Source organism: Labrus bergylta, chromosome 11, assembly GCF_963930695.1.
Source record: "Labrus bergylta chromosome 11, fLabBer1.1, whole genome shotgun sequence".
Lineage (NCBI taxonomy): Eukaryota > Metazoa > Chordata > Actinopteri > Labriformes > Labridae > Labrus > Labrus bergylta.
In genome coordinates this window covers 16,297,393-16,318,111 of record NC_089205.1, presented here as the reverse complement: position 1 = coordinate 16,318,111, position 20,719 = coordinate 16,297,393, and the positions used below count along the sequence as shown (strand labels likewise).

Here is a 20,719-nt window from a genome sequence, read left to right as displayed (position 1 = left end):
CTAATCATACCTAGACTATCAGTTTTAATAAAACTTATGTGATATGTCAGACATATTGTTGGAAAGAGGTTGATAAAAAAAATAAATGTTTCGGTTGTCGTTAACTTTATTTTATTATTATCTTCTGTGTTTTTTTTGTTTAAACTCGTTTTAAAAATGTTTTAGGTATAGATAAAATATAAGCAACTGCCCTTTAGCTCCTCATGTGATCCAAAGTACGAGGCATTTCCGGAGGATGCTGGTTTTTGTAGTGCAACATTGCGTTCCAAAGGTTTTAAAACGTGGTGACAAAAACTACATTTACCACTTTGCAACGGAACTACGATAGGGTCTGGCACTTCCTGTAAAGCTAGCTGTGGGTAGCGGACAAGCGGTTGAAGAAATTACTGATGTTTTTATGTAAAATCGTGGTATAATTGTCGAGGGACGTGATATTCTGGAGCTTCTAAGGGTCATATTTAGGAGACGACAATGGTAAATATGTGAAAAAAACTGAACAATATTGGGTTTTTATGTCTGGAGTTAGCGGGTCAACCTTCTCATTCAGCCTGTTGGTGACGTTAGCTTAGCTGTTACAGCAGACTAGGCCACACATATGTTATCACGTTTAATTACCACAGATACAATAAAAAAACATTTACATAAGGCAGATTGAACGACAATAAATGTGACTTTTAACAAAATGTCATGCACAGGTGTGTTATCAAACTAACAGGTGGAGTTTAGTTATCTTTAAACCACAGAATATGACACACTGTTAGTTACAGAGAAGTATTTAATGACTGAGTTTATATACATCTGATAGTCAGCAAAGCGGCGTTGTTGGTTGTCATGTCTCATTCAGAAATGTTTGACAGGACAAGTAGCATGACTCCAGTATGTTTAGGGTTGGGTATAACACATCACTCATCCTTTCCCCCTCTCCCCCCTCCATAGATCCGCTTCATCCTCATCCAGAACCGAGCAGGGAAGACGCGACTGGCCAAATGGTACATGCAGTTTGATGATGATGAGAAGCAGAAGTTGATTGAAGAAGTGCATGCTGTGGTAACTGTCAGAGATGCCAAGCACACCAACTTTGTGGAGGTACAGGATTCGTTTTTTGTTTTTTTAACAACATTCACGAGTGTTTTCTGACTTTAACCATCATGCTGTTATGTTCCCTTGAACCATCAATCAATCAATTTTTAGTTGTGTAGCGTCAACTCATGACAAGTGTTATCTCGAGACACTTTACAAAAAGCAGGTAAAAGACCTTACTTATTGTTGTGTTACAAAAAGCAGGTAAAAGACCTTACTTATTGTTGTGTTACAAAAAGCAGGTAAAAGACCTTACTTATTGTTATGTTACAAAAAGCAGGTAAAAGACCTTACTCATTGTTATGTTACAAAAAGCAGGTAAAATACCTTACTTATTGTTATGTTACAAAAAGCAGGTAAAAGACCTTACTTATTGCTATGTTACAAAAAGCAGGTAAAAGACCTTACTCATTGTTATGTTACAAAAAGCAGGTAAAAGACCTTACTTATTGTTATGTTACAAAAAGCAGGTAAAAGACCTTACTTATTGCTATGTTACAAAAAGCAGGTAAAAGACCTTACTCATTGTTATGTTACAAAAAGCAGGTAAAAGACCTTACTCATTGCTATGTTACAAAAAGCAGGTAAAAAGACCTTACTTATTGTTATGTTACAAAAAGCAGGTAAAAGACCTTACTTATTGCTATGTTACAAAAAGCAGGTAAAAGACCTTACTCATTGCTATGTTACAAAAAGCAGGTAAAAGACCTTACTTATTGTTATGTTACAAAGACCCGGCCTATCCATCATGAGCACTTTAGCAAAGCAGCAAAAGTTACAGTGGTAAGAAAAAAACTTCCTTATTAAAAGGCAGAAATCTTCGGCCGGATCCCAGGCTTATGACGAAACAGCCTTCACAGGCCTAGACTGTGCTGGGGTTGGAAGGGGATAGGGGGAGAGATGGGATAAGATGCAGGAAGAGGGATAGGGAGCAAGGAGGGGTTGGGGGGAGGCAAGCCGTCCATCAACAATCCGGTGGGGAGCGGGGGGTTGTTCTAGAACTTTTAATTCAATTTGTTTCTAATGGGATCATGTATCATATCAAACATCAATGTTGCGTGTTATGATATTTGTACCAGAATTAGCTTAGAGATAAATTACATCTGCAGTCTCTAGCAGAATGACAAAAACCATACTGTACAAATAATTGGCTGACTCCTGTGTCCCACATTAGAAACATTTTTCACAAGTTACGTCAACAAGCCATAATTCAAAATTCAAAGCAAATAGAAAAAAAGAAACCCTGTAGGAGGCATTTGTTAAAAAAAACCCACTGCCAACAGAAACCAAATCCTGCTCTGTTAATCTTGTTTTCTATGTACATTTGTTCCAAATATATTAGAAATGTAATGGATTTATTTTACCTTTGGTGTCATTGCTATAACATGGAAAGTTATTGAGAGCCTTTATTTGTGTTTGTTCTCACAGTTCAGGAACTTCAAGATCATTTACAGGCGTTATGCTGGACTGTACTTCTGTATTTGTGTGGACGTGACTGATAACAACTTGGCATACCTAGAGGGAATTCACAACTTTGTAGAGGTAACTGACACACACGCACACACACACACACACAGCACATGATATATGGACGCAGCAAGTGAACTATGATGAATTACTTTTCAAGGTCTAATTGTTTGTAGGAATGTCTGTAAATGATTTCCTTCAAAAATGCTCCCTTTCTCCCCTCTCCTGTTGTTCAACTCCAGAGCGTGAAACTGCATTTATGTGAAAAGTAAAGATTGCAGCCAGCGGATATTCAGTGGAAGAAATCAATATTTTATTTAAAATAAACACAATATACTTGTGACCTAACAAGAAGAATGAGCACTTAAAAAGACCCCCCCCCCCCCCCCCAGACACAAACACCCATTATAACCTCCTAATTGTTTTGCCCCACTGATAACGTACCTAATCCTATCACCCTTAGCGACCACCACAACCCAAACAGCACTGTCCACATCAACAGACCCAGGCTCTGTACATGCAAGCTTGATGTATTCACAATGCCAAAACTATCTACCCTATCACATGGCCCCTAATGCCCCCCCCCCAGAACAGTGAAACTAAATGGGTAGCATGAGTCAACACACCGGGGTTCATCAAGTGGGCACCTCCCTTCACCGGTGTTTTGTCAGGTTGAGCCCATGACACCTTGGGAAGGCTCGACAGTTGGCTCCGGTATCCCAGAGCCGCCCCCTTCCCTGCCTATTCCTGGTGCTAACATTACAAAAACAGCAAGAAGAGTCTGTAGACAGATGTGAGAAATGGGACAAGGAAGGCAGAGCAAGGGTGACAAGCCTGTCAGGCTAGCCTTAAAAAATAAAAAATAAAAAAAAGGACATAACTGGATTTCATTTTTGTTTTTTGTCCCCAAACTGGCACTATTTCTCCTCAGTCAATATTTTAACTGCCTCATCTGGCATCTTCTTAGACGTCTTACGCAAATTATGTCCCAGCTCTCCCAGTAATGAGATGGTTGATGATTCTATGAACCCTCTCTACATCCCACCTTTATCAGACAAACTTTAACTTTCCATCCTGGCTCTTCAGCTTCTGCAGCTAAATCTGTGTATCTAAGCTATTTCCTCCAAATGCTTCCTCAGCTGAGTCCTCCCAGGGTCTTGTCAATTCGATAGAATTAACTGTCCGCTGACACCACATCACAAAACTATGTCAGGCCTCAGGTTTATGTGAATTATTTCCTGGAGAAAGGTTTCCTTCCAGATCTACCTTCATCTCCCTTCATCATTAGCAGCCTTTATGTGGTGGTGAGGTCGCCTTTCATACCACTCGAATGATTATGATGCCAGACACAAATATGATATATAATATATTTTAAGATACATATATATGATTTCACATAGTTTTCTTAATCATAAGGACAAATATCAGGTTACAATATGGTTCGTCTGATTATTGCAAAGTAAACAAATGAACCACAGTTGAACAATGAAGCATGACTGTCTAGTTCATTACAGATCCAAAACACACACACATGTTATTTCTACAAAATCTGAGTCATTCTCCATCCTTTAGTTCAGGGTGTGTTATTATTGACTTTTATCACTCTTAAGATAATGCTGGGTCAAATGACGCTGGAAACAAACCTTAATTAATAATTAAACAAATTGATCACAAATCACAAACAGAATCGGATAACAGCTACATGCCCGACCACTGCGACAACACGCAGCAACTACACAGACACACACATACTTATCATGAAGAAGCTAATGCTTTAAGAATAGTGCATACATACTGTGTATTTTATTTTATTTGACAAGTAGTAAATTTTGCTGGGCTAACACTGATTTCCATGGGTCTGATCATATCCTGTATGTGTAAAAAATAATTGAAGTGTATTTAATATAAAAAGTTCTCATTTATTGATTAAATGTGTTCTTCAAACAAAATCAAATGAGTGTAATTCGAGCTCATTGTGGTAAAGTAGTCATACTTGTTGAATTGTGAATTTGTCATTTATTACAGTATATTGATGACTTAATCCGCATTGCATTCAGTGTTTTTAAATGCAGGTGAATATGAGGACGCATTTGGCAGTTAACGTGTGTCATGTTCTGTCTGTTGCTTGATTGCTGATTAAAAGCTTTTTCCTGATCATATTCTTTTTATATCCATTAGTGTGAGCCAATACTGTGGGTTTAAGATTAAATCTACTGTTTGTGCAGAGAATAACAAGAGCATTTCCCTCAGCAGTGAAGCTCACTTAATGTAATGGTGGACCATGAGGGAATGCTGTTAGCTGCTTGTTAAAAATGAAGAAATTATCCGTTTTTAAATTAATACAGCGTTCATTTCTTTTTGGATTCTCGTTATATTACTCATGTTAGTTTGCACTAAGATGAATTGCATGTCAGCCCACAGCAGGTCCTCATGCGGCGTGTTTTAATATGCACTGTAGCAAATTCTTAACAAGGGGTCGGTTATTCTGCCATTGTAAATGTCACTATGCCGCTGCTATAAATTATGTCCTGTGGAAACGAGATGAGACGAGAAACACGTTTTTAATTCGGCACATCTTAGATGGATGTCCTTGTAGTGGAAATCAGCTTATTACATGGATGTTAAGTGGATTCAGCAGCTGCTTCAGCACCAGTGCATTTCTGCTGTAGTGCTCCACATCAAGACATAAAATGAATATACATTCTTTGTGTTTCTTCAAATGGGTGTATAAGGTCATCTGCTGGCTGACATGTGAGTGCATTAAAAGTTTGAATGTCTCACTGTTCCTTATTCTTTTCAGGTGCTGAATGAGTATTTCCACAACGTGTGTGAGTTGGACCTTGTGTTCAATTTCTACAAGGTAAGGACGCTGCTAGAATATTTTTACCTTAAGAGAGTTTCCTATCATTATATAAACACCGTAATCAGACAGAAGAGGCAGAGAAGTACAAAAGGAAAATAAGATATTCTTTCATTACAATGCCATGGCAACTGACACAAATTTCATTTATAGCGACTCATCAAAATCACTTCAGGAACACCTCCCTTTTACTGTATCGAGGGCCTTTACACATTTCCAAGATGTCTGAACATCAGTCCAAACGGACTCCCAACAGAACCCCTCCCATGTTTGATGTGTCGTAAATAATTGAAACTAGCATTTTTTTTCGACTATGTGAGGAATTTCCAGTTTCATCACAGCCGCCCCTATTTTCTAATCCATCATAATGTACTGCTGCTCTCAGGCTAATACTATTTCACAAGCTCAGTTACCCAATTCTCTCAGATGTGTGTCAAGAACCACTGATTCATTCCTTGTCTGTGATGTTTATTAAATGTTGCTAAAGTTAGCACTTGTCATCTGCTCATCACTTGTTTTTACACCTTGATGACACAGACGGGTGGAAGAAATAAGTAACGCTGACCACAGACCAGATGACTTCTCATTGTGTTGTATAGTTGAACAGGAAACTTAACCCTTTCATGTGCATGGAAGGAGATATGGTCACTTAGCTTTGTGGTCTTTGTACTTCATTTGAGCCCTAACTTGCCTTAATCCTCTAATTTCCTTTGATCACGAGGTCAGGAAATGTCTGGCCTCAAATACAGTGTTTCTAAAACAGCAGACCAAAAAACACAGTTTTTAAGGAACTGCAGAGGCTTTTTTTGGAATAGAGTTTTTCTAAAAGTTAATTAAAAAATGTCAGTCATGGATAGTTCCTAAAAAAAAAAAAAAAGTAATTAAAACCAAAAAATTAAATGTCAGTTTCAAAGGATCAAATTTTCTGATATCTCTTGTTTCCCTGCAATGGTTGACTGCTGTGTCCAGTCAACGTTTGCAACACAAGCAACATGATCTAGCACTTTGATTGTCATGTTTATGTTTACTCAAAGCCAGTGTCGATGTTGAATGATGGTCAAGAAAATAGATTTGTGGTTGAACCCTAGCAGGGCTAGAGCTGAAAATAAAGATGAAAACAGTGCCTTTAAAATGCTTTCAGTGTCAAAGAAATACAGATAACGTTTTTTATTCTTTATTTTTGGTGAGTTTAGGCCTTTATTGTAGAGATAGGACAGTGGATAGAGTAGTAAATCAGGGACAGAGAGAGGGGCGAATGACATGCGGCCGCAGGTTGGATGGGCCGCACGCTTGGAGGGCTACGGCCTCCGTTTGTGGGATGTGCACTCAACCACTAGGCTTCAGGCACCCCAGAAAAAACACTACATTTTAATTTAGTGTTGCTGTTCTATAGCAGAGAGATATAAGCTTAAGGTTATATTAAGCCAGCTGACTTTAAGTGTTTTCCAGTCACAAAGTTGAGTTACTCAGACACACTGTTCTCTATTGTACCTCTTTGAATGGCCTTATTGTTTCTATAAAAAAAGAAATGTAATGATCAAGTGATGCTAGGCTGTACATTTATTACAAAAATAAACTCGTGTTTAAAAAGTTTGAGAACCGCTGTTTTAATTTCTGTGTCTCGTCTTGAAGGTGTACACGGTGGTGGATGAGATGTTTCTCGCAGGAGAGATCAGGGAGACCAGCCAGACCAAGGTCCTCAAGCAGCTCCTCATGCTCCAGTCGCTCGAGTAGAAAAATGGAGAACCATCCTTCCTACCTGCCTACCTTACTGCTGCCCTGGCACCCAAACCCACCTACTCATTGTGCCGGTGTCTCTGTAAAAGGCCTCCCTTCTCTACTCAGCAGACCTCACTTAAGACACAACTTCAGGAGGCATGTTTTTAGAAATAGAAATATTGTTTACATTATGCATACGTAGATGGAGGTTCATTGAACCTGTTTGTTATAGCAGTCTGTATATAACTGTTGCACTGCTAATGAAGATACCCCTTATAAATCTATACATTTCAACATGTTAACATTTCATATACAGAACACTAAGAGGACACGCATCCTTCCATTTAATTGTACTTGGTTTTTCGATGATGACGAGTAAATATCAGCTGTTTTTCCTAGATGATAACTCTTTTATCTCATTAACTCTGGATAACAACACTGGTGATTACAAGTTCATCTTCTCAAGATCTTGGGAAATAAACTTGTATTTGAAAACCCAGGGTTGTTATCTGGAGACGACGAGATGAAGAAGTCAAGATCTCGACAAAAAAAACATCTGGAAATTACTTGTTACCGTGGAACAAAAAAATGAGTAGACTTAAACGTATGGATGCTTTTCTGCTTGGGGATCTGTATAGACCACCTAAGTTACAATTAACATTCCCCAGAGGCTGCAGAACAATTCAAGTGGTAACCAGTTGGTCTTTGCATTCACATCTGTGCTGTTCAGAATCACCGCAGTAACTCTGCGTTCTCCTGCCCTCGTCCTCTCCTCCCTTTAATATCCAACTCCAACTTTCATATAACAGCACTACTTTAACTAGCAAGCACCCTGTATAAAGAGAGACCGCCTATAATGATCCACGAGCACTGAGCACTTACTATGACCGTGCAAGCCATCTCTAAATCCATGACCTTGCCTGTGATGGGGTATTAGACTTGTTGTCACGCCTTGTGCTCATTTAATTTCTGGATCACAGTACAAGCAAACTACATCTAGAAAGCCCTTTGGAGCAATTGACCCAGCACAGCAGGTTCATAATTGAATGGAGTGTACTCAGGTTGAGTGCCATTCTGATGGTGTGCTATGCCAAGCTGTGCTGTGTCGGACGTCCTCACAGCTGATGAGAATAAACAGTGTAGGTTATGTGAGTGCAGATGGCAACTCTCTGGGTGCTGTAATTGTTTTTAATGCTAATTGTCTACATCATCTTGTGCAACTTACTACATAAACATACAGAACAGAGCGTACTTAGATGGAAAAAGATCTGGACACGAAGTACATTTGACCTGAAGTAGTGCTGTGAAGTTTGCTTTGTATGATGTGTGTGGACATACAGTGTATCTTGTTGAATATTGTGAAATGAACAGATCCATTTCTCGAGGAGTGGTTCTGCTCATTATGTTGTCTGAGCAGTATTTGTTGTTGAAGATCCATAAAATAAATTTGCTTTTAAACACGTTTCATGAACTTTGGCCAACACAATCCTCTTTTATTCATATCTGTTTGCTGGACTTTAATGATTGACATTATCTAGCGTAGCCTACTTCCTCCAACCAGTCATCAGGGTGTCAAAGGTGGTTTCAAATGTTACTGTTGTTCAACTTTTGTATTTTTTTTTTTTTCTAATGATTTGGCATTTGTGAAATATGAACTGCATTCCTTATTGTCCCTGTGTGAGTTTTTTGATGAATGATGTGATTGTATGTATTACTGTCTGATTCAGTTACCCACATCAATATGTCCCATTATATGTAAATAAAAACAAACGGATGAATACAAAGACTGTGTCTGCTTTAAATTCATGATTAATCATCTGTAAAAAAGGACATCTTGTTAAGATCTCAGGTCTTCATTATTTTTTTTGTTGACACAATTATTCCATTGATTATTCATTAATGCACTTGTTGACTTTTACACTTAAAGAAAACAACCGACTCACTTGTAAAAAATGTGTTACTGGTATGTGAAATTGCGTTCTATACAGAAAATGGATTTGATTGGCTAATATTACAGCACCACCTTGTGGTTAGACATGGACTCTTCCTATTGGTTATGAGGTCATCTTGACAGCCGGTGTAAGATTAATAAATCAGTCAATATATCCACTTCCGCTACATTAAACCACTCTAGCCATTGCTCCATCGACCCAAGAACATAAATCCAGACAATTGGACACGGAGGGCATTTACTCTTCATCATCCAAGTCCACTGAAATCCTAACCTAACCCTGACCGCCTGCCTGCAAGAGGAATGATATGACTAAAGAATGGACAATGAGGCAAATGAATCACGTTCATGGAGTCTGTTGTGAAATTTCAGGCTCTGTTAAGTCTGTTGCCTGTAAAAAAAAACAGATGTGCTTTGTTGCTGACACAGAAAGGAGGAAATGTGAGGTTAACCTGCATTCAGGAAATAATGTACTTATCCTATAGAAGCTTAGAGACCAAACAAATATACCGCTTAAATGAAAATACAAGCAGTTTACTGGGAATTGCATAATTATTCAACATTCAACCTCAATAGACAAAATTTATTTACAGTATAGGTTGCTTAAGATGTACAGTAGACTTCAGGTTGATTATTTAACAGTTACTAAGCAACAGCTGAGTTATATTTCCTTCATTAAATGATTGACTAAGAGTGGAAGTGAGAAAATATTGTGCATCATATGGCTATTTTGAACTGTACAATAAAAACACTACAGGTGAATAAAAACAAACTGAAGAAGCTCTTATTCCACAGTATATAAGCACTTCAAACGGCCTCCCACACAGCTCAGGAAGTCGACATCCTTTCATCGCTACCTCCACCACAGCAGTGGGTCATAAACAGATGAAAGCTCAGACAGCAGGAGGTTATCACCACTACAGCAGTCCTGCCTCGTGGCAGCACAAACAAGGAAATTCAAATAAGCATCTCAGTTGTTCTTCAGTAAGAAATGATAACAATCTACAATTAAAATCTTTATTACAGTATACTGTTCAAGTAAAATAAAATGTACAATTCTATAGTTGCAGCATATAAACAAACAAAACATGAAAATTCAAAAGTAAAAGTGCACTTGCAGAAGGAGACAAATTATCACACGATGCCAATATTGAATGAAAACTACTTCTTTTTTTTTTTTTTTGACCATCCGTCTCTTGGTATCCTGCACTTTTCTCATGCTTGCACAACTCAACATGTTTTTCCCTCAAACATTTGCTGGCTTAAAACGCACACAGTTTCTCTGGGAGGACATATGTGAACACTTGAATTGAAGATATACTGTATGAACGAAGCTTTGCCGGCAGTTTGTTTCTATCTCCTCTCGACTGGGTCAGCGCGTCCTGCACTCAGCAGTTCGGAAAAGCAGGAGAGTTTCGGTGACGTTTTGAAAGCCATCAACTCTCTCCTCCAGAGGCACCACAAACCATGCTGTCGGTGTAACACGGAAAGTGGAAACCATGTTTCATTGGAAATTCCCCGTTTCTCTCTTGGGGCAAACACAGGGTTCTGTTCTAAGGAGAAAACATCTGGGCAAACTCCGTGACAGTTTAGCCGTGCAGACATTCTGTTCTCTACAAATAGATCAAGGTGCTTTTACAATCTTGCATGATCAAACAGTGTAAAGACTCTTTGAGGGAACATGGGTGGGCTGAATGAAAGTTTCCCAAACTTGGTTCTGAGGCAAAATCAGATGTGGTTTCCTGTGACATCCCTCATACAGAATGTGTGGCATGAATTCAAGGGGAGGTCGAGAATATGGAGAAAAAGCCCAGCAGGAGGAGTCACGGGCATTTTAGGTTTGCAAACATTGATGAGCATTTCTTAACCTTTCACTGAGGCAGGACCAGAGACACTGAGAGCTGAATCTGAGAACATGAATCTACAGACTGTGGAACTTTGGAGTTAAATAAAAGAGCTTTATCTCATTTTTTTGTGCTTTCAACTGGGCCCACAGGCTAATACGTATATATGTAGGTGTTAAATGGAGTGATTAGACAGTATAGACACACGGTAACTTGGAATAATATACTGTAAATCCACATAATTAAGTATATTACTAAGGCCAACAGCCTATGTCTGAATAGTGCAATTAAATGCTGACCAAAAAGTCAAATGACTCAATATAACACACATTTCTGAGTGAGGAAAGGAACGGGGCTCTACATTTGGGCTTGTGGAACTTTCAGAGTTTTAAGTATACTTTAAATATCCGATTAACTGATTCCATTTGGATTGAATAGCTTGAGAAATATTTGCAAAGACTTGCATTGAATCAGGCTCACAATATATGTACAACAGTTTAAAACCAAAAATTGTGACAGTTGTCTTTGTTTTAAGGGGACCCCCTTTAAGTACTTAAATGATGAATAAGTGCAAAAAAAAGTTAACCAAAAATAATTTAAAAACATTGATGTGCAAATGAAGAAAGCATGTCAGGGTAACTAAAATCAGAATGAAAAAGCACAGAAATAAAAACAAAACAGCAGGACAGCCCATACACACAACCCTCCTTGTCTGGTAAATAACTGAGAAAGCATTTTTTTTTTTGAAAGAAGAACATCCCTCTTCTTAATCGATCCCAGCACGTTTGCACTGAGGGGCTTACCTGCCCAAACGCAAGGGCAACAGGGTAACAGGGTTGTGGTGATCTCCGGGATCACTCCTCCAGGTGATCAGAGGTCTGTGAGACTGCAGAGAGAAGGGTCCCACACACCAAAAAACACCTGGAGCTGAGATGTGGGAGGAGAAACGGAGAGAGAAAGGTGATCACTGACATGCTCTTGATAACACTGACACAGATTTGACATACAGTCTCTTATTTGAACCTATCGAGGTGTAATGCTACCCACCTGAAGGGGGCGTCCTGTCTGTGTGGGCCTGTTGGCTGAGGTGAGGGTGTGGCCCCTCAATCCCTAGCAATTACACTGCTGCTTATTCTGTGTGGTGGTGCCCCTCGGCTGTCGCAGCTGCCTCAACGAAGCATCTCCATACTGTATACCTGATCCCATCCTCTCCGGGTCCAACTCACCTTTTGAAAGAAGGTAGCAGCGTAGACAATTAAAGGCAAACCCCCAAGGGATCATGGGTAAATACAAGCAAACAATTGCACACACTCAAAGAAACGCCCAGCTCAGACACACCTCTTTAACAAAGAAACAAGAAGTGTACCTGACTCTATCTTGTTGAGGATGGTGCGAGCACACTTGAGGAAACCCTCCTCCACATTCTCCCCCGTCAGAGCACTTGTCTCCATAAACATCAGCTCTACATGAGTTTAAAAGGGCAAAAAAAAAAAATATTAAGAAAGACTTAAAGATAACTAAAAGAAGCATACAGAATCATAGAGACCATGGATTTAAGAAAAAGGGGGACACGCAAAATATGGGATGATGCAAGTTGTTCATTATTTACCGTTCTCCTGAGCAAAGCGTGAGGCTTCCAGGAAGGTCACCTCTCTGTCTGCATCCAGGTCTTTCTTGTTGCCACACAGGATAATAACAATATTAGGGCTGGCCAGAGTCCGTGCATCTGTCAGCCAGTTGGTTAGGGTGTTATATGTTTCCCGACTGAAAGACAGCACAGGACAGGTGAGACAAAATGGGAAAATGGTTAGACTGTAGTTGAGAGACTCAAAATTCATGTTTAACTCAGCTCACAGTATTTTTGCATAGCCTCCGGAGTCTGAGAGATATGCAAATTGCATCATCTGAACATGTCTGTGAGGACTGTGAATGCTCCTGTCTTTTCCAAACAGACATCCGGTGTAACATAAACAGACATGTGTTTCTGTAATTATGTCATTTACCATATTTGCAGTAGGCCTCATGCCTTTATTTGAAGCTGATTTGTGTTACATACAATACACAATACATGGCCCACTAATGTTAAAATCGGGATACAATGATTCTGCTATAACTAAATATATAGCAAGACAATTCATGTAATGATAACATCGCAGTATCTGATTAACTGAAGAATTAAATGCATATCAATGACGTTGAATTCGGTTTATTAACATGCACAACAAACACCTGTAGTTTACCTGCTCATATTTTTCCTCTGCAGTATTTGGATCCAGCCTTTTCATTTGTTTTTGAAAGCCACACCCACTACCTTCATGTGAGCCCAGCTTTATTTTGACTTTACTCTGAGGTAATACTGTTTGTCTTACTTTGTCTATTTATGTTTCATATTTATATTGACTTTTTATTTAAATTAATATTATAGTTTTGGGTTTTTTGATCCTTTAACCACTTGTTTTCATTTCTTTTACTGCTCTTACCTTCTTATTGCTGTTATCTTTTTATTTGCTTTTATCTCTTAGTTTCTTACATCTTTTTAAATCTCTGGTCCTCTTGGTCTCAGCTCGTGTTGTCGGGTTCTTGTGTTGCCTGGGTTCTTATGATGGTTCTTGTGATGGTCGGGTTATATATGTCTGGTTGTGTATCGTCCACTTTGGGTTCTTTTCTGTTGAATTGTATTTAATTATTTTTAGTATTTTGCATCTGTTATATTCTTACTGTTGTTAATGTTCTTCTGTGTTTGGTTTAGTTTGCTTTGTTCTTGCTGTTTGTCAAAGCACTTTGTAAACCTGTGTTTTTAAAAGGTGCTCTATAAATAAAGTTATTATTATTACTTTAGAATGATCAAAACAAGCATATTATTCATTTTTGGTTGGTAGGGAACAAAGATGAACTGATATATGTGTAAAAGAGAGTTTAAGATAAACTTTGTCATCAGGACAATAGAGTCACAAAGTATGAAATGACTTATCGTGTGTTAGCCTTCTAGCAAACTCCTCTGGGCCTAAATCTGGTCACCGTGGAGACAGGAGTCACAAGACCCTTGTGTCCATAGCAGCACAAGTGTGGTGAGGTGAGCAGACAGGTGTGAGGTCAGCTGAATAATGTTTAACGGCTGCTTAGACACACAGCCGAAGGATGACGTCATTCCCCATCCACTTTTTGATGGGAGCCAAGCAGTTTCGCTGCAATCTGTTCCTCACACTCTCAGCTCCTCTCCTCGCGCTCTCCCTGCTAGCCTTTTCACCTGTGAAAAGTGATAAATGCCTCCATCTTCCTACTCACCCTCTTGTTTTCCCCCATCTCCTCCCTCCCATTCTCTATCCCCCCCTGCAGCGTTCTCCCTCCACTCTCCCCGTTTGTTTCCCCCCAGGTGACGCTTTCTGTGATGGGACTTCAGCTTTCCTGACTGCTGCTGCTGTCTGCCGGAGGACGCCTCTCCATTACAGCTACTGTCCCTCTACACTCCACAAAAGCCCATACATTCTCACAAACACAAACTGTATTACATCCCTGTCCCTCTGCATTACTGCTTGCACTCCATCTTGATTTCACAACCCACAGCGGATGAAATACAGGCCTGTGAGTGGGCTCTGGTATTCAAATCGCACTGTTTTGGTCTGGTCTCAATAAATTGCAACAATTTCTGGAGGTGGACACGTAATAGCTTTTTTTTGTTTGTTTTTTTTACACTGACTGAAAAATGTAGGTGCTCAAAAAATAAAGACAGAGTAAAGTGAAAACCATCTACAGTAAATAGTCATGAATCAGTACATTTCAATTTCATGTCCAAGTTCAAAATGTAACTGTGGTGGACGTCTCGTAGTGTGCTCCCCTTACCAAGAGTTGTTTTTCATGATTATTTTGTCAGTTAATAAATAAACTTCCCTACACTGATAATACTATGTAACTAATTGTCCGTTTATCCCACACAATGAAGAGCCTTTCTGAAATGTTCATTCTGTAAAATTAAAGGTACCATTTGTTGGAAGGTACAGGGACAGTGAGTGCAGTGAATGCTTTACCTGGTGATATCATACACAAGCAGGGCTCCAGCTGCTCCTCTGTAATAACTGCGTGTCACAGAACTGTAAGGAAAAATGAAAAACTTGGTTAAATAATGCATTAACCATGCCGACATCAGCCGGTAAAATTCAGCAGGAGAGGGGGAAAGAAAATCTGTCCCTCGTGTTTAGATATTATCCTCAGGCTCGGATAGCAAAAAAAAACTCTTTCACTGACTGTGTAGCATCTCCACATGCCATTGTGGGTTAATGTTTCAAGCTGGATGTTTCACTGCCCTGCACCTACACAGGATGTAGTAAGACGAAGCAACAGAGTCCGCTATACAATGCTATAATGAGAAGATTTGCCTTTGTATCAATGCTACGTGTAGTCCAACGCAATCACAATATCAACAAAAGAGCGGAAAACTACAAAACAGAAAACATAATGCAGCCTTTAAATTACGTGCACAGACGTCGTAGTGGTCGCGTGCATACACTCTCTGCACCGTGCAGCAGTAACAGTATATAAACGTCACTCCCACTCCTACTGGCTCGTGCTGAATTCTCCGGAGAATATCCTGCTGCGTTCTCACATCAGCTCACTGGGACTTGCTGCGGAAAAAAATATTAGGGGGCCTGGCAAGGAAAAATTCTGGGTGGAAGTCCGAACGAAAAATGTGGCAGTTGGCGTTCGCACGTACAGCTCCTCCGGCAAATATCAGGAGTTTTCCTGCTAGTGTGCGAAAGCCCCTACACGTGTGCTCGGTGATTCATGTTGACCCTCTCGTTCTGAAACGTTTACCGAAACCGTCGCAGGAAATGTTGTAAGCCCTTTTACCGAAAACGCTCCTGCCCAGCAGTGTCCCAGATCTGCAGCTTCACCGTCTTCCCACCGACATTGACCACTCTGGACCCAAACTCAACGCCGATAGTGTGGTTGGAGTCTTGTTTAACTGCAACAGAGACGCAGAAGAAAGAGAGTGAAACAAGGAGACAGAAACAGCACAGAAAAATCTTGGCATGAACTTCTTCAAAGCAAAATGAAACCTTTCTATTCAACCAACTGGTGTGCACTGCTATCATGGAGAAAACACTTGTAACATTTTCCCTAGACTGCTACTCTATAATGTGTAGGTGTGTTCTGCTTTATTTAAATACCCAAGTTGTTATCTTCATACATCTCATAACCACATCTTGCCCCCCCCCTTTTATTCTACAGGGACAGCACAGAGATCAAACACCACTTTAATCAAATACAAGCGTGTGAGAGAATGTATACTGTGCTCTTGGGTTTTTTTTTTTTTTTTAATAGTTTTAAGATTACTCACTCAAAAAACAAACTGTGGATTTTTTTCAAACCTGTACCAGCCAATATAACAGGTTAAGCAGACCGTTTCGATTGCACTTAGAAGCAATTGGGTTGTTTTATTGGATTGCACTATACAGATAAATTGAGTTTAATGTAATTTTATGAGCACTTTACTTTATTTTAGGTCCTGTATAGATTTTCACCATAAAAAGGAGTCATTCTTTTGAATGTTTAGTATGGATTTTCTAGGTCTCGGCTAAAGAAAAGTAGGACAATATCCTTTTTTTGTTGGTTAGGAATCTGGACAGAAGGCATAATACATCCCATTGTTTCTATGTTACCTTACAGCTGAGTGAGATGGTTTATTTTGAGGTTTTACTGGAATGCAGCTCAGGAAACCCACTCTAATTCCATGACCGTTTCAATATCTGTCTGTGTAATAATACAATTATGTTTTCACTCTACTGCAAACCTGCTGTGACTAATGGGCTCCAATGAGGGAACACTTACACTTGTTCTCAATGAACTGGTGGAGGAGGCAGGATTTCCCCGTCCCAGCGCTGCCAATCACCAGGAACTTAAACAGGAAGTCTGAAAGCAGAGTGGAGGCTGAGATTAATGCAACACTGACGTAAGGAGGAGAACCTGAACCTGCTCCCCCAGGGACAATCCTCAAGAGTTCCTCTTAATCCTGTTTAGCATCTACTTTCACAGCACATAACAGCCCCAAATTAGCCTCCTAATCACAACCTGTCACCATTACCAGCTACTTATAACTCCTATTAAATATGCTTGTTTGTCTGAGGTAAAACATGACACCAACACCGGCACTTAATAACACATGTCATCAGAGCTAAGCCAAAGCTTAAGAGTTATTGAACATGGATTAGGTTAGCTGTCTTGTGCAGGGTTGAATAACCACAGCCAGCTGCTTGTGCAGATGTTGTTGTTGTGGAGAGTGGGCCCTCGTTCCGGAGAGAACAAGCCAGCCCACGCACATGGTCCACAACTCGAATGACTCTTGACATTCAATTACAACCATAGTGCAGGCAGCGTTGAGTGAGCAGAGACTAAAACATAAGTACAGGAGGCATTTACATATGTAGAGTTTGCTTTAATTTGACTAAATGAAAAGTGTGTGTGTGTGTGTGTGTGTGTGTGTGTGTGTGTGTGTGTGTGTGTGTGTGTGTGTGTGTGTGTGTGTGTGTGTGTGTGTGTGTGTGTGTGTGTGTGTGTGTGTGTGTGTGTGTGTGTGTGTGTGTGTGTGTCTTACGGCCAGAGAAGTTGTAAAAGAATAACAGGAAACCTGACAGCGATGACGCCCGAGCGAGCATGTGTAATAACTGCAAATAGCAACTTTCCTGCGCAGAACCTGCCTCAGTTAGAATTTGAAGAGGGTGAGTGTGCAATCTCAGTTAAAGCTTAAGCACATGCCCTGCAGTCAAACGTTCTAGCCTGGCTAATGATTGGTCACAAACGTTTTTAAGGTTAGCATTCTGGGAGTGTTCAGCTCTTCACAAGGTCAACAGAAACAGTAGTTTAAAAAGGAAATAGGGTACAGGTTGGATTGCTCCTGTGTGACATTTAAAATGACTTGTCCAGGGCTCCTGGAGTCACATTCAACTGTCAAAACACATCGCCGGCACAGACAGAGAGTAAATGGTGCACATTTGTTCGTTGGAGTCTGTGTTTTCTCAGGCAACACATGCTAGGGGTCAAATTCACGGTGTCAGAACAGCAGACGCAAAGGGGAGCCCAGGAGCACTTACGGTGTCCAGCACTACAGCTCAACCACATGTTATCAATGGTCGTGACAGCAAGGAGTGACAAACTCACAAGCTTAGCTAACCGCTCCTTTTTTTTTTTTAAAAGCTTGCCTCAGCTTTCCAGCATATTCCCATGTGAGACCTGCATACAAAAGATCAAGCAGTCAATATGTCAGAGCATCAGCGAGAGAGGAATGCACTGCTTTCCTCCCAACAACAGCCTTTCAGGCGTTTGTATTCTTTACACGTCAATATTAAATAACCCAAGGGAGCAGGCTGACACTGTAATCTGCATTCACTCACATTGTGACAACATTTAGGTCCATGTCTGACCTGTCTTCAGATCTACGTATAAACTCCGCAGAGCATTGATGCGTTGTTACAGGAGATGTTTGAATTAAAAAAAATATATATATATATATATGGAGATGGCGATATAGACAGAGATTTTAGTTATTGTGAGACATCGTTTACGAAAATTGATGAGCTTATTGATTGATTATTTGTGTTTCAAATGCAACTGTCTAGATCAATAAAAGGACTATTACTGCGACCATTGGCACTGGCACTTTTACACAAATTCTGCCCACAGCGTTGAAGTTTCATACAAGGACGAGGGAGGCAGGGTACAAGTGGAGAGATGGAGAGTGAGTGCATATTTGTAAGTGCTTGTGTGTCAGTGTGTGTCAGTGTGTGTCAGTGTGTGTGTGTGTGTGTGTGTGTGTGTGTGTGTGTGTGTGTGTGTGTGTGTGTGTGTGTGTGTGTGTGTGTGAGAGAGAGAGAGAGAGAGAGAGAGAGATCAAGTGGAACAGTACAACAATTTCAAACAACTTGATCTACATCGTCAGACCTGTTATGTTAATAATACTATCAGGCAGAGTCATGTTAACTAAAATGTGTCCACAATACTTTGGACTTCCTGGTGGCTGGTCATCATGTCCATGCACGCAGACAGGTGTCTGGTATCATCACTAACATGTAATAGAGATAGTGAAGTGCAAACAGGAGTGAAGTGTATAGCACTGAATCACCTGGTATCTGCCACACTCAGCTAACTTCCTCTTAATGGAAGGCCTTTTAGCCACAGCTACCTCTTAGGGTACAAACACACAAAACCTAGGACTGAATTAAAACATGAATCACTCAATGTGACCAGGATGCTCAGCTCAGGATACCCTCCCATGTCTGCAAACACACACACACACTTCATTTATCGACATGATACTGTAACTGTGTGCCTCAAGTTTGTCCAACTTTACACCTGAAACTGAAACTGAATCACACACACAGTGTCTTTAGTGTTACTGTCCGTGGAAGCGACGTAAACCTCCGACCATCGTGGGACAGGAGGTGTCCGTGAATAACAGGCGAGGCAACTCAAGAACACAGGTTACTTTGAATCACATGTAAAAGGCGAATTTTAGTTATTAACATCTCAAATCGCAGACATGGTGAGTTGGCAGCTAAACTGAGCAGCCAGCTAACTAGCGGCGTTGCTAAGAGCCAGTGAGTATCATCTCAGCACAGAGTATCAGTGTGTATCTAACAGCTAGCATTACGTTACACTAACATACCGTATGTCTCGGACATGTTGACCCTCGCTGTAATCAAGGACTCCTTCTTTTTTTTTTTACAGTCCCGTTGTTATTGTGACAGCTGTGTGCTAGCTGGGCTCACACCTCTTCGGGGTGTTTATCTTCGATGCTAGAGGTTTCCTTGATCCCTTCCTAGATATATATTTTTTTTTTTTACTTCGAACACAACCAAACACGGCAGCTGCGTGCTTACGTCATACGTCGTTTGGTGTTGCCTTTCCGTGCTGTTGGCCATGAAGATGTTTTTAAAAGATTAAATATGGCACACTTACTGACTTACTTAATAAAAATGGTAATCGAAATTATGAGATATAAAGTCGAAATTATGCGATATAAAGTCAGAATAATGAGATAAGTCAAAATAATGAATTGAAATTATGAGACTTTATTATTTTTATTTTTATTTTATTTTTTACTGGCGGAAATGGGCTTCCATACACACTACTAAATTTGTCGAAATTCATACCAAAAGATGTGTTTGAATCAAGGTGAAATTTTAACAGTCCATTTTTTTTCTTCTGTGTAATTGATAGTGGCAGAAACCATTCAGGTCGGACTGTGTTATGTGTTTATGTGTGAAAACACTAATATTTACAGTCTATGGTGAAAACACAATAACACAACTTTTGATCACAGTTTTTGAAGAACAACAAATTCTATATTCAAATGTTGTATATAGTCTACTTAAGTATATTTTCCTTCCCATGGTTTTTATTGGCATTTTTTAACGTCAGGTATTTTAGCACTATACATTTGACTTAGAATCCATAGTGTGTAATGTACACACACACAGTCGCTTTCATTTTTATAATCAAAATAGAACTCATATTTTGTTCTACCTTTGGATTTGCTTCTCTCCACGTGTAGTTGTCATATTTCCGATGGCTCTTGAAGGCATTATCTCATTGGGACGCTTAGTGTAAAAAAAAAACCCAGCACAGCAACATTTCTCCACATCTAACCAACATTTATTAAAATGCTGTGACTTTTTCTTAAGTCACTTTTTAAAATCACATTTTAACAATATTTGTGAACGTTGTCATTGTATTTTTTCCGTTGATAAACAAAGACGGAAACTCTGCCACGCCCCAAAACAAGACCCTTATGAGACACGAGTTTTA

General features: G+C 39.8%; 2 protein-coding genes across 2 annotated transcripts; one reads left to right on the top strand and one right to left on the bottom strand.

Annotated features, from left to right (window-relative positions):
• Nucleotides 1-313: 313 nt before the first annotated feature.
• Nucleotides 314-8,597, top strand: ap2s1 (adaptor related protein complex 2 subunit sigma 1). The gene is made up of 5 exons (XM_020639363.3): nucleotides 314-474; nucleotides 937-1,086; nucleotides 2,509-2,622; nucleotides 5,348-5,407; nucleotides 7,040-8,597. The coding sequence occupies exons 1-5, from the start codon at nucleotides 472-474 to the stop codon at nucleotides 7,139-7,141; spliced, it is 429 nt and encodes a 142-aa protein (XP_020495019.1). The 5' UTR covers nucleotides 314-471; the 3' UTR covers nucleotides 7,142-8,597.
• Nucleotides 8,598-10,080: 1,483 nt separating this feature from the next.
• Nucleotides 10,081-19,771, bottom strand: rab4b (RAB4B, member RAS oncogene family). The gene is made up of 8 exons (XM_020639341.3): nucleotides 19,578-19,771; nucleotides 16,748-16,828; nucleotides 15,767-15,881; nucleotides 14,947-15,009; nucleotides 12,531-12,685; nucleotides 12,288-12,383; nucleotides 11,969-12,147; nucleotides 10,081-11,848 (listed from the first exon to the last, which is right to left on the bottom strand). Exons 1-7 carry the CDS (start codon nucleotides 19,591-19,593, stop codon nucleotides 12,032-12,034), a joined length of 642 nt encoding a protein of 213 aa, XP_020494997.1. The 5' UTR covers nucleotides 19,594-19,771; the 3' UTR covers nucleotides 10,081-11,848; nucleotides 11,969-12,031.
• Between the last annotated feature and the right edge of the window lie 948 nt (nucleotides 19,772-20,719).

Excerpts from the sequence above, each read along its gene's own strand:
- ap2s1 (XM_020639363.3), top strand. Across the intron at positions 1,087-2,508 it reads AGCACACCAACTTTGTGGAG|TTCAGGAACTTCAAGATCAT; the intron begins GTACAGGATTCG and ends TTGTTCTCACAG. Across the intron at positions 5,408-7,039 it reads TTGTGTTCAATTTCTACAAG|GTGTACACGGTGGTGGATGA; the intron begins GTAAGGACGCTG and ends CTCGTCTTGAAG.
- rab4b (XM_020639341.3), bottom strand. Across the intron at positions 15,882-16,747 it reads CCAGTTCATTGAGAACAAGT|TTAAACAAGACTCCAACCAC; the intron begins GTAAGTGTTCCC and ends TCTCTGTTGCAG. Across the intron at positions 12,148-12,287 it reads CCTCAACAAGATAGAGTCAG|GTGAGTTGGACCCGGAGAGG; the intron begins GTACACTTCTTG and ends TTCTTTCAAAAG.